Genomic DNA, 12,454 nt, shown 5'->3' with positions numbered 1-12,454 from the left:
TGGCATTCTCACGGCCGAGTGCGTGCGGGCAAAGGGGCGTGCGTGTCGTGAGGGGCAAGGGGGATCACGCAGGCAGCCCGGACATGGCATTCCGCACTCAACGATGGCGAATGCAAATGGGAAAGTCGACAAGCTGAGGAGCACGGCCAGGGCAGCTCAATAGGTAGGTAGGTAGGTAGGGGCGCGCCCAGAGGCCCAGGCTTGTGATGTCATGGCGATGACGCCGCAGGCATTCCGGACGGCAAAGGATGTTGGTTGGTTTCGATTGTCCTGTCAATCCGCGATGGAAGACGGTCGGGAGGGGAGCAGCGCCACAGCATGTGATGCAAAGGAACGTGGTGGCTGGCGGGTAAAGATGCAACCGAAGCCATCGAGTGCGTGCATTGCGTGCGTCTTTGCGTGTTTGGTGAAGCGGGACGACGGGAGCAACCGCCGCCGTCGACGTCGATGGGTGGTTGGCAGGGGTCCCGCATGAATGCTCCGAAACAACATGTTGACATGTCTGCGTCACAGCAGAGCACAATGGAGGGGAGACGGGCGTGATGCAAAAGTGAAAACGCATCATCGTCAAAGAACAAGTCGATGGCCGGAGCTTGCCTGAGGTGAGGTCAGCCACGATGACGTAGGAGCAGCCACAGCATGGACCGGCTCCCCCGCGTAGCTACCCGGAATCCCACCATCATCGGCGAATCGTGAGGAATCAAGGAGATGAGAAGGGCCCTTGTCCTCCGCTGATGATGATGGAGGAGGGGCATTCCGATCCTGGTGGGCCATGCCGCGCGCAGTCCATGGCGGGGCGGTTTCCGGGTGGCTGCCAGTGGCCATCGGAACAGAACCAAAGGAGAGCAGGAGCTCTCCCATTGATGACGTAGGTCCTGCCTCCATCGCAGCCAGCCAGGACAAGCGCTGGGCTGGTTTGGACAACACTGAACGGAACGGGCAAGCGGCCGTGGCAGTCGAGGGATACATAAAGAGCACACGGCGTCGCCTCTCCCTGTCTCTCTCTCCATCACCACACAAGCCTCTCCTCTCAGCAACAATCCAAACTCCAAACAACAACCTTCACCTACCTCCAACCAACCAACACCAACTCAGCAATCATGTCTGACGCAGGCCGCAAGTCCGTCACCGACCAGGTCACCGAGAAGATCACCCCCGACTCGTCCAAGTCGACCCTCGACAAGGCCAAGGAGACTGTCACGGGCACCTACGACCGGTAAGCCCCTCTCTCCTCTCCCTCACATCCAGCTCCCGTCAAGAGTGAACAAAGAACTGACGTGCTACCAGTGCTGCCGACGCTGTCCAGCCCAACGACTCCAAGTCGACGACGCAGCAGGCTTCCGACAAGGTGCGCGGTGGCTCCGACGACGCCTCGGACGCCAGCAAGGGCTACATTCAGAGCGCGCAGGAAGCCGTCGGCGGCCTTGCTCAGTCCGTCTCCGACACCATCAACGGCAAGAAGTAAAAGATGACTACTACGGCTACGATGGACGATGCATGAACGGGAAATGGGAACGGCAAATGGGAATGGAAACAGGGTCTATCCCTCTGACATGATATCCGTCTAGTAATAGAGGCTTGGTGGGTGGGAACGGAAATCAATTCTCCTTTGACTGATCTTGACTTGACTTGAAAGTGCTCGATGTGGTGTCTTTTGCTTTGTTTGACTGTGTTGAATGAGACATTACAGATGCTCCTCTTCCTGCCACCTACTGCGCCTGAATTCTCTTGTCCAACATCCTCCCAACCATCAGTACAAACTCGGTAGGTCTTAATTCTCAACCGCCCATAAATATCCTCCGTTCGAACTGCAAGGGCCACACGCGTACCAATCATAACTCATGAACAAATAGTACAACACTCCCAAACTCGGACAGAAGAACAGGCGAGAGAGACAAATCATACAGACATGGAAAACATGAAATCATCAACATCCCTTACCCCTATTCTTTCGTCGTAGATGCACCCGTTGTCGTCGCGTTCGTAGTCTTCTTTTTCAACCACTCTCCAAAATCCTCCTTTCGCTTGCGTGCCCACGGCTTCAACGCGCTGCTCCGCTTGCGCTGCAGCGCATGTCGCGTCATGCTCCGGGTCGACATGGTCAAGCTGCTGCGGCCGGTGTTTGAAGGGCTGTTGTTCTGGGACCTGCTCACCACACGGGATTCGTCAGTCTCCAGTTTCGGTAGCAGTTGTGCGCGGGGCGAAACCAAGGAAAAGGGCGTTTACACTCAAGACTTACTCCAGAACACTGTCCTTGCGCGAGTGGTGCGAGCGCGTCTTCCTGATGCCGCCCATGCCACTGGCGATGCCGCCGATGCCGCCGATGCCGCTGCCGATGGGCGACGATGACGTCTTGTTGCTGCTCCCGCCGTTGCTGACGCCGTCGGCGCGCGTCTTCTTCCACGCTTCGTACCGCGCTTCGATGTCGGACGTGTGGCTGTGGCGGCGCGGGTGCAGGGCGCCGTTGCTGCTGTTCTTGTCGTCCTGCACCGCCGAGCGCGCGTGGCCCTTGTTGGCTGAGGCATCGTCATCCTCGTCGTTGTCCTTGTCCGAGTCCGAGTTGTACTGGGCGTCGCCGTCCAGCTCGGCGCCCGCGTAGCCTGCGGCCTGCAGCTCGTCCTCGAGGCTGCGGCGCGAGCGGGGCGACGAATTATCCTTCTCTTTCTCGTCGTCATCGTCGTCAGAGTACGAGGCCGAGTTGTCCGAGTGCTCGCCCGTCTCGTCGCTGCTGCCAGCTCGGTCGTCCCACTCCAGGCCCTCGCTCATGACCCACGCGTACGACGCGGCGACCACCTTGGCGGACGCGGGCGATGTCGGCGAAGTAGCCGTGCGTGCGATTGGGGTGCTGACATGCCTGCTGTGGTTGACAGACGTGTTGATGGCGGTGGGGTATGAGCTGGAGCGCGCCGGCGTCGTCGGGACGCGGATTGGGATCGAGGACGTGGAGCTACGCGTGCGGATGGGCGAGGTGCGATTGGCAGTTGGCGGCGCAGGGCGCGGGCTGCGCGGTTCGACTTCGACTTCGTTGGCAGGGGTCTTTTGCGAAACCGGGCTGCCTGGCGTGGTGGTCGGGAGGGCAGAAGGGGGCGAGGCAGGGGCCGCGTCGGCGGGCACGGGAGCAATGGGTTTCTCGACAACCGCGGCGATGGAGGTCGATGTGACGGAGACGGCCCTGGGGCTGGCTGGGACGGGCTGGGTCTCGAGCTCGACCTCTGTCTCCTCCCGCTCGACTTCAACCTCTTCAACCTTTCCCTGAACTCTGATTTCTTGCTTCTCGACGCTAACCTCCCCGACCACCTCTTCTGTCTCCACCTCCACCACCGCCTCTTGTTCAACGTTGCTTTCTTGCTTCTGTGTTTTACCGCTCTTCCCACGCGGCAACGCTGCCGCTAACAAAAAGATGGTCAAGGCGATGACGAGCCCGGTTATGGCCAGACGCGCCTGTAGTGTGGAAAGATATGGCGGGAGAGATACGGAAGCCCATCCTCGCTCTTCAAGGCGCAATTGCACGGTCTCGATGTGCGGGAGCATGGCGTCGTGGACGTCGAGAAGAAAATGCGGAACGGGTTTGTTGAGATGGTGCAAGGGGAGCGCAGCAACAAAGGCGCATAGGCGGTCGACAAGCGGAATGTCGTGAGATGAGGCCATGGTGGGTACTGCCACGACCGTCGTCGCGAGAGAGGGTGCCGGTACGTATGGTTGGTCCGATTTGTGCGTCGTAGTCGACAAAGTCTATCGTCGCTTGGTCGAGAAACGAAGACAGACGGCGCGATTGCTCCGACTGAAGGGCGATTGACGAGCAGAAAAAGATGAGAGACTGAACTTCTGGAACAAAAGACGGCGTTCAGGAAATATGGAGAAAGAAGAGGGGTGAGGATCCTGATGACGAACGAATTAAAAAAAAGGTACAACAGCGGTGAAGCAAGCAGCCAAGTAAATCATCAGCTCCCGCCCCGGCCACTCAGTCCCCAGTCTCCAGCGGATCATGGTCACGGCCGCCGCGCCGCCGTGTTCCGCTCGCGCTGGCCTCGCTGGCTGGCACTGGCTGGTAAGTGGCGGGGGTGTTGTTGATGAAACAACACACAGCAGCGTCTCGTCCTGCCCACCGCCAGTCTGCCCCACGCTCGCCCTGGACCAAAACATGCCATCAGAACGCCGCGACCGTCCAAACCATCATTGACGCCATTGGGGAACCTGATCTGCTTGATCTCCTCTTGCTTGCGCGTGCGACCTGCGACCACTTTTTCGACGGCAGAATGATTCGTTCAGAGACCCCAGCCGCCAGCAAGCTGCACTGACTCTGCCCCCTTGATGAGCAGGGGAGCCCGTGCCGCGAAGCAGTCTTGTCTTTTTTGGGTTGACCGCCAACACCAGACTCTCACACCGGCCACCCTGGGTGCTGAACATGCGCAGTGGACAAGAGGCCAGCAAGCCAGCGAGGTGCAACATGAGGCCAGCCAGCGGAGGCCGGCGAACCCAGCCCGCCAGCCCTACCTACGAGGGACCCCCCTTATCCCATTGACGTGACGATCAGCGGCCAGCTCAGCACCAGCAGCGTCTCCCTCGTCGACGTGTTTCCATTTCGGTCTTGTCGGCTCCTCGCCACTGATGGTCTGGCTGCGAGCAAGTTGCGAGGTGCGAGCAAGCTGATGGCCTACCAAGGCGACGCTGCGCCCCTGTTTACGGCCACCGTTACGCGTCGCCGTTCTCCATCTTGTTTTGGTGCCGCCGGTCAAGTCATGTCGCTGTCATTGCTCGATCGATGAGCTAGGAGAGAGCTGTGGGCTGTCGTCAAGTCAGGCTGCAGGTACATCGAGGTACCTAATGCACGTCAGCAAGGGAGCTCAGCCCACGGCAGCTCAGGCACGCATGACGCAACGCGACGCCATGCAATCGGACGCCGTCTGATGCTCTGCATTTCTTCATGTGGATGCGGGCTGGGTGCAGATTGTTTGGGCCATGCAAAACATCGGCCCGCGCTGCAGCGTAGTCGCAGCAAGATACCATTCCACTTTCATGCTATCAGGCTGGGGAGGACACCGATGAGTGCACCAAGCTTCAAAGGTACCGAGGTTTGATGCTCCAACCATAGCCGCTTCACTCAAAGCTTAGGAGCTTGAATGCTCCTCAGTTGGTTCAATGCTTCTTATCACTCCATCGATGCGAGAACGCTCGAATGCGCACTGTCTGAGTCGCACAGAATCCACTTTACCCTCCCACTTACTGGCATGAATCTCCAACTCCATCCTCACGCGTCAGCAGCGCATCTCCCTCCCTCGGCACGCGACCTGTCCAACCGCCACAAAGATGCCGAACATGTCGATCGGCAAGGCAGGCAGGAAGGCTGCTACTCATTCAGATCATGTGTGCGATAACACCATGGCCTCGTTGGGGCTCGGGACCATGTTGCCAGAGAGGCCTCCACTACACGAATCAATTGCAGCATGGAAACGACATCATACATGTAGGTCTGTCTATATTATTCGGCAACGCGACCACCGGTCCGACTGCATGTGGACCATCACCACTAACGCCAATGCCAGAGCGAGGTATATAATGCGGGACATGGCCATCCCATTCTCATCTTCTCGCTGTTTTGAGCTTTTGACGCTCAACATTTTCCTTGTGGTGCGATTTTCCCTCGGTGCTAATCCCTCCCAGAAATGCGTATTCAACAAAGATCACAACGGCAGGCTGGCTTCTACAGCCTTGAAAAACCTCCCTGCAGCTCCCCCGCCTCCCACGCAAAGCCCCACGGCACCGAGCCCTCGCCCGCCATGCCCAGCGTCCCCGGGCTCCACTCCGTATCCGGATGCGTCAGGAAATCCTGAATGTACGGGTCGTCCAGCGGCGCTCCTGCTGCCTCGCCGAGGAGACTGTACGCTGCTGGTGACGCTGCCGCTGCGGCGCCGTCCGCTTGTGCGTCTGGGTTGCCAGCGGCGGCGTTGGTCGCCGACAAGCTCTTGAGCAGAGTGGATACTGCCGGAGCCGCCGCTGTGCCGGAAGCGCCTGCTTCTTGTTGGCCGAGCGCGTTGGATTGCGGGCCAGCTGATGTGTGCGGTGGCGAGAGGTGCGATTCCAGCTTCAGGCCGTGTTGTGCGAATGCCTTGCGTTGCGGCGGTGTCTGCATGGCCGCCATGACGTTGCCACGAGAGGCGCTGCTCGGGTCATCCGACGGACTGTTGACGCCACACATGTCGTCGAGGTCCTTTTGCAGCAAGGCCAGCCGCTCCCAGTACTCGCTGGCGGGTAGGTTGCCGTCGTCGGCCATGGACTGCAGCAGTGACCACGCCAGGTCAATGGCGTCCTTGTCGCTCTCCGAGGGGTTGAGGATGTTGGCCATGAGGAGCACGATTGTCGAGCTGAAGATGTAGTGCGCGTCAAAGTAGCCGAAGGTGGCTATTGCTCCGTCTATCCAGAGCTGTGCGAGAAGTTTGTTCGAGTTGCGGGCTGCGTGAATGCAGGCCTCGGACAGGGCGGTGGTCATGGGCGAGAGGGGCCGAGTGGTGTTAGGAGAAGAAGCTGTTCCTGCAGGGCGAACATGGTATTTGAAAACATAAAGGAGAATCGGACGCGTCGTAAGCATAATACACTGCAAAATTAGCGACGGGAGTGTTTGACGGTGTCGGGTGTAGCTTACCTGATTAAAATGCAGCCGTAGAGAGGCTACAGAACGTGACTTGTAGGGAGGTGTTGCTGTGTGATCTAGCCTCAAGCTAGGGGGCAACGTTGAATCCCACTCCTTCAAGCTGGTCAAGATTTTGTGCACGTTCCGGACGAAGTTGACCTCGTGTTGCGCTCCTGGGATGGAGTATATGAGGTTCAAGATGTTGCCGGTTATTTGTGCGAGTTTGATGTTGGCACAAAGCTGGTCAACATCCAGGAACTCGTCCCGCTCTTCCGGAGACAAGCCCTCTACGGAAGGATATGGCGCATCGATGTCCTCGTCCCTAATCATGACCGGATGGCCAAGTTTGGAGCTGCAAAGGCGGTCAAAAGTGTACACGGTCCACCAAACACGCCGCCGGTTCTCGATTTCAATTGCACTAGTGTTCTTGTCGTAGGTAATATTTCGATGGAGACCAAGAGTCAGGCTGAGACGGAGAGCCAGACCAGCGTAGGTGTAAGCACTGTTCTTTCTGTTGAGAGCATGCGAGTAGAATGACTGCTTGAAGTCAGCTTTGTCCATCGTCCATATTGAATTGATTTACACATACCATGACCAGCAACGTCTCAATGTAGTCGACATCCGCTTCTTCGTGCAAGTCCTGAAAAAGGTTCATGGCCTGCAAGAAGAATGACGTCCCGGGAACCGACCTCCTGTTTCCTGCCACGGCAGTCTTTTTCGAGTATAGCTCGCCGAGGGCAAAGACGACAAAGACTCTGCAGAGAAAAACAGGATCATTGTGAGTCTGGGCCGAATATGTCTCGTCCAGGCGCCTCATGAAGCTCTTTCTCTGGATGAGGTGGTAGTCCGAGCCAATGAAGCGCAAAACAACCTGCACCAACATCCGGGCATAAGTTTTATTTGGCAATTGGAACTCGGTGTTGGCGATGCGCAGCAGTCCGCGGTGTTTGTAAAACACGACGCGACGTGGGGGCGGAGCCATGTCTTCTCCCTTGACATGGTAGCGCAGTCGAGTGCCAAAGGCGGTGCACGCAGCGCCGCCGAGATAGAGGGGTTTTGGTATTCGGTCAAACGAAGTTGGACGCTGGTTGGCATGATCCTCGAGCAGGGGATTGGCGACATCTACGCTGGCAACGTCGACGTCTGTGTCTTCGCCGGGATCTTGGTGGGAGAGGGGCTTAGAATCCTCGGAACTAGGGGGTGTGTCGGCCGTGGACGAGGGGGTCTTGTGCTTGAAGGCGGCATTCTCTTGTTCGAGTTTCTTCAGATAGCTGGAACGGTCAGCGTTTGCCAATCGGAGGATTGCTGGCGGCGAACCTCTCAGAAATGACAACCTTCCGATCTCGGACTGGGTAGACGCAATGGGCCGAGTTGTTGGACTTGCTGCAGCTGCGGCAGGGCTTTTCGCCGGAGCATTTGATCTTGTGCGAGTGGCAGCGATGGCAGCTGGAGCAGTCAGTACAGGGTCCAGGCAATTGTTGGTCGCTGGTGTTGAGCAACGGGTCCGACTTCGGAGTCTGGGGAAACGTACGCGACGTAGCTCCTCCGCAGCTTCTTGGTGGGCGGTTCCTGGGCCTCTTCCGGGCTGCACATTCTGGCGGGCTGCTTGGTCTTTTTGCAGGTGATCTGGGCCTCCATGACGGCGTTTGCAGGACTTGAACGGCTTATACTCTGGTTGAATGGCAGAAAAAGAGGCAGCGGCGGCGTCTCGCATCAGGGCAGCTTCTCCGCAATCAACAGGGCGTGCGTGATAGGGCGATAGCGCATGCCGAAGTTGATACGTCCGAGTCATCACGGAGCTGAGTGGCTCACGATGAGGTTCTCGGTCCTCCCCGCACCGCGACACGACACTTGACGACAAGACATCCGGCCAACTGCTCCGCCGGATTTCCTCTTTCGCCGCCCCCGTATCGTCAACCACCGCATCCTTGCCTCCACCTTATTTACAATCCGTACACAAAGTGCAAATCCATGTCGCCCTTCTCCGGGCGTGGCCTGATCGGACGCCCTGCCTCTGACGCTTTGCGCAGCGCTACTGCCCGCCGCCGGTTGGCCGCCGCCATCCCAATCATCAGACTCGCAACCATGGCCAGCGCCACCACGGCCAACCCCAGCGATATCGACAGACCCTTGATGAAGCGTGGGCCCGACTCTGTCGTGAAGATCTGCCCTGCAATGCGGTTAGCAATCGCGGACAATCACCCCAATCCGGCACAGGCCACTTGCCTACGGCCACTCCAGCCGTATTTCCCAGCGTCAACGCGCCGCCAACCATGGTGGCGCGTTTAAAGTGCTGAGCCGCGTTATCCTGCAGCCACATCATGCTCATGCCAGTCGTCGGATAGATGCCCATTACCGCCACTGCGCGCCCTTGTCAGATTATTCTTTTCGCTCTGGGGCAGTGGCTGGCTTACTGAAACAGGCAAAATATCGCACCCCCACCGAATCCACTGAGATGAGGATTGCGTAACCGATAATCAGGCACGCGATTGGCCAAGCAATCCAATATCCTCGATTCTGCGTCCGATCAGACATGTACGCCGTGAAGAGAAACGTACACGTCCCCCAAAAGTAGATGGGCACCGTCAACAGCTGGGCGTTGACCGAGCTGTAGCCCAGCCCTTGGATGATGGAGGGCAGAAATGTCGTGAAGCCGTACAGCGAGACGTCGACGCAGAATTGGAAAACCCAAAACGCATACCACTTGGGATCGGTCAGCGCTTCGATGACGGCGGCCCACGTAAACTCTTCGTCGATTCCAGAGTACGGGTTGAGCTCGTAGCGGAGCTTCATCAATTCCTTTTCTTCGTCGTCCAGGAACCAGGCCGTCCGCGGAGCGCTTGGAAAGACCCAAAAGAAGAGAGGCGCGCACGCGAGCGTCAATGCCCCTTCAAAGATGAAGAGGGCTCTCCACGAGGTAAAGTAGGTCGAAGTATTTATTTGGGTCAACCCGTACGCCAGGATTCCACCAAATGCCGACGCGACGGCGCTAAATGCGAAAATGACGGACGACCTGGACGCGTGAGCATTGCCCCTGCGCAGCTGAATGGTCCTCGTACCTCTTGCCTCTTTCATTCTTGTTGTACACCATGCCCAGGTAGACGTTGATGCAAGGAATCAAGCCGGCTTCAAAAAGACCCAGGAGCAACCTGCAAGTATACAACCCTTGCCAATTTTGAATGAACCCAGTGCAGAGGCAGATTAGCCCCCAGGCAACGGCGCAAAACGAAAGCAAATGTTTGGGACCAATGATTTTGAGCAAAACGGCAACAGGCGCCTCAAGAGGCACATAGGTGGCATAGAGCAGAGTCACCGCATCACCGTATTGGTTACCAACCAGACCAAGGTCCTCGGGCATGCCTGCGATCCGGGCATTGCCAATGTTGCTCCTGGTGAGTGTAAACACCGCGTTCCTGTCCGAGAATCAGTACGAAAAGTTCACTTTACCTGTCTAGGTTGGCCAGCATGTACAGTATGCCTAGGCACCCGACGGCAAACACCTGTCACTCAGTTAGAAATCGCAACTTGAAAAAGCACGACTTGCTCTAGGACAAACTTACGTCGAACTTCCTCATCATCTTCCTTTCCTTGACAGGGTCGATGTGGGCCGCCTCGACGATCCTGGACCCTGTCTCACTCCCCTTGGGACTCTGTAAAACGTCCTCCTGTGAAGCCATTGATGCTGCACAGGCGTGGACAAGACAGAATTTGCAACCGTCGGATAAAAACCCGTTGGTGCGAAAAAGAAATCAAGACTCACGAGCCACGATGCTTATAGCCTCATGTTATCAGCAGACCCTGGGAGCTGCATAGATGGCACAGCTGATAGTGATGTTGGGATGAGCCAGAGATTGCAGACGCTCCATTTGAGAAGGTCCACGCCGCAGAGTCCAGCCATCCAAGCTTCGGAGCCACCACGGTCTCGGAGATGCACCGAGTCAGTTGCGTCAGTGCCTCGGACGACTAGGTCCTCAAGTTGCGGGGAACAACACGGAGAATTCGTTCAACCACCATCGTACCCGGAGCATTCCTCATCATAGACAGTTTGAAAGCTGGGGAAGCGTGCAACGGCTTTGGCGCTTATTTGTTACACAGGGGATCGGCTAGAGGGGCACGGTCGAAAATCTGCCTTTTGCCCTTGGACCAAGGCTTGATCGCAAAAGTCGTAGCCACAACGATGGTTGAGGTCAGTCAAGAGCATTCAAGCCCGTGGGAGAATAGGTCTAGGGAGCATTCGCCCCAACTTACACAACCGTAGGATTGTACGCGCCACGACTTTTGCGACTGAGCCTTCGACCAATTGCAACACTACTTTTGATGCCATCACACCTAACACAGTTGTTGCCATGTCGATTCTCCGTCGCGCATGGAGGCCGCTTTTCAGTCGCACATGGAAACCGCTCACCTTTTCCAACAAGGATTTCTTCCTCATTTCTGCAAACCAGAAGGTGGAAGAGGAGACCGTTCCAAACTACGTCGCGTCACGATACTATCCTGTCCGGATCGGTGAAATTCTTCGCGACCGCTTCCAGATCGTCGGGAAGCTGGGATTTGGAGTCACCTCGACCGTGTGGCTAGCACGGGATCTCATGTCAGTATCGGTTCCCTACCTGCATGGCCTGTCGCTCAATTCACATTCCTAGCCAATGTCGCCACGTTGCCCTCAAGATCTTCATCCATTCCGTGTCCACGGGGAGTGAGCTGGAAAATGAGCTCGACGTTTACAAGCGCATTGAGACCGCAGCCAAGGACCACCCGGGCCGCAGTGCCGTCCGCTCGCTGCTAGACTCGTTTTACGTTGACGGGCCCAAAGGGCGGCATCGATGCCTCGTGCATCCACCGCTCTGGGAGAGTTTGCTTGAAATAAGGCATCGGAACCCCGTGAGGAGATTGCCGGAGCCGGTCGTGGCCTTTGTGCTCAAGCGCCTCTTCCAGGCCCTGGACTTTCTTCACACAGAGTGCCACGTCGCGCATACTGACATCAAGGAGGCCAACGTCTTGCTCGGAGCAGATAGTCCCGTACTCAAAACTTTCGAACGAGAGGAGCTGGAGGAGCCAAGCCCGAGGAAGCAACTCGATGGGCAAATCATCTACCTCTCCCGCAAGTTGAATATGCCCAGAGACTTTGGTGCGCCTGTGCTGTGTGACCTTGGATCGGCGATGCCGCTGGATGACGAAGCCGAGCATCGGGAAGATATTCAACCGGATGTCTATCGAGCGCCAGAAGTCATCTTGGACATCTCGTGGACTTACAGCGTCGACATATGGAACGTGGGGTGCATGGTAAGTGTTGATACCTTGAATTACTGTGCTCTGGCTTACACCTCTCTTTCCATCCGCAGGTCTGGGATGCCTTCGAAGGCGAGCACCTGTTCACCGGCCAGGATCCCGAATTGAACCTGTATCGGGGACGGGCTCATCTTGCTGAGATGATAGCCCTCCTCGGGCCTCCACCGCCGAATTTGCTTGCCCGAGCGAACCTGAAGAGCAATTTCTTTAACGATGCTGGTGAGTTGCACACCTAGCTTTTAGGATGCTGATCCAGGAATTTTACTGTTCGTTGACCGCGCATTTTTACAGGTGACTTTTGCGCAGGAATCCCGATACCAGAATCCACACCGCTCGAGCGTAGGGAAACATCCCTCGAAGGAGAAGACAGGGAGTGTTTCTTGCGCTTGATGCGTAAGATGCTGCAGTGGGAGCCAGAGAAACGCAGCTCTGCCCGGGAGCTGGTAGAGGATGAGTGGATACAAAAGCACACTGAGTAAGAATGACGGGGTTTCTGAGGAGAATTGCCAACCGTTTATTGCTGCCGGACCCAGAGGA

At 57.0% G+C, this 12,454-nt stretch overlaps 5 protein-coding genes across 5 annotated transcripts; 2 read left to right on the top strand and 3 right to left on the bottom strand.

Moving 5' to 3' along the window:
* Window positions 1–1,012: 1,012 nt before the first annotated feature.
* On the top strand, window positions 1,013–1,744 carry J3D65DRAFT_628541 (heat shock protein 9/12-domain-containing protein). Its single transcript, XM_066800645.1, has 2 exons — window positions 1,013–1,216; window positions 1,288–1,744. Exons 1-2 carry the CDS (start codon window positions 1,101–1,103, stop codon window positions 1,463–1,465), a joined length of 294 nt encoding a protein of 97 aa, XP_066654842.1. The 5' UTR covers window positions 1,013–1,100; the 3' UTR covers window positions 1,466–1,744.
* J3D65DRAFT_417879 (uncharacterized protein) lies at window positions 1,457–3,910 on the bottom strand. The gene is made up of 2 exons (XM_066796067.1): window positions 2,240–3,910; window positions 1,457–2,145 (listed from the first exon to the last, which is right to left on the bottom strand). The coding sequence occupies exons 1-2, from the start codon at window positions 3,646–3,648 to the stop codon at window positions 1,944–1,946; spliced, it is 1,611 nt and encodes a 536-aa protein (XP_066654841.1). The 5' UTR covers window positions 3,649–3,910; the 3' UTR covers window positions 1,457–1,943.
* Window positions 3,911–5,538: 1,628 nt separating this feature from the next.
* On the bottom strand, window positions 5,539–8,432 carry J3D65DRAFT_417876 (putative C6 transcription factor). Its single transcript, XM_066796066.1, has 5 exons — window positions 8,160–8,432; window positions 7,946–8,074; window positions 7,218–7,899; window positions 6,641–7,165; window positions 5,539–6,592 (listed from the first exon to the last, which is right to left on the bottom strand). Exons 1-5 carry the CDS (start codon window positions 8,264–8,266, stop codon window positions 5,702–5,704), a joined length of 2,334 nt encoding a protein of 777 aa, XP_066654840.1. The 5' UTR covers window positions 8,267–8,432; the 3' UTR covers window positions 5,539–5,701.
* Window positions 8,433–8,571: 139 nt separating this feature from the next.
* J3D65DRAFT_698693 (high-affinity nicotinic acid transporter) lies at window positions 8,572–10,635 on the bottom strand (the record flags this gene model as incomplete). Its single annotated transcript, XM_066804059.1, has 6 exons — window positions 10,189–10,635; window positions 10,076–10,128; window positions 9,688–10,017; window positions 9,043–9,641; window positions 8,844–8,989; window positions 8,572–8,793 (listed from the first exon to the last, which is right to left on the bottom strand). The coding sequence occupies exons 1-6, from the start codon at window positions 10,303–10,305 to the stop codon at window positions 8,572–8,574; spliced, it is 1,467 nt and encodes a 488-aa protein (XP_066654839.1). The 5' UTR covers window positions 10,306–10,635.
* Window positions 10,636–10,974: 339 nt separating this feature from the next.
* J3D65DRAFT_554978 (kinase-like domain-containing protein) lies at window positions 10,975–12,396 on the top strand (the record flags this gene model as incomplete). The annotated part of the gene is made up of 4 exons (XM_066797206.1): window positions 10,975–11,219; window positions 11,272–11,911; window positions 11,971–12,136; window positions 12,209–12,396. The coding sequence occupies 4 exons, from the start codon at window positions 10,975–10,977 to the stop codon at window positions 12,394–12,396; spliced, it is 1,239 nt and encodes a 412-aa protein (XP_066654838.1).
* Window positions 12,397–12,454: the final 58 nt, after the last annotated feature.

This window comes from Phyllosticta citribraziliensis (genome assembly GCF_038025025.1).
Source record: "Phyllosticta citribraziliensis strain CPC 17464 chromosome Unknown J3D65scaffold_7, whole genome shotgun sequence".
NCBI classification, from domain to species: domain Eukaryota; kingdom Fungi; phylum Ascomycota; class Dothideomycetes; order Botryosphaeriales; family Phyllostictaceae; genus Phyllosticta; species Phyllosticta citribraziliensis.
This window is presented reverse-complemented; position numbering and strand designations above follow the sequence as displayed.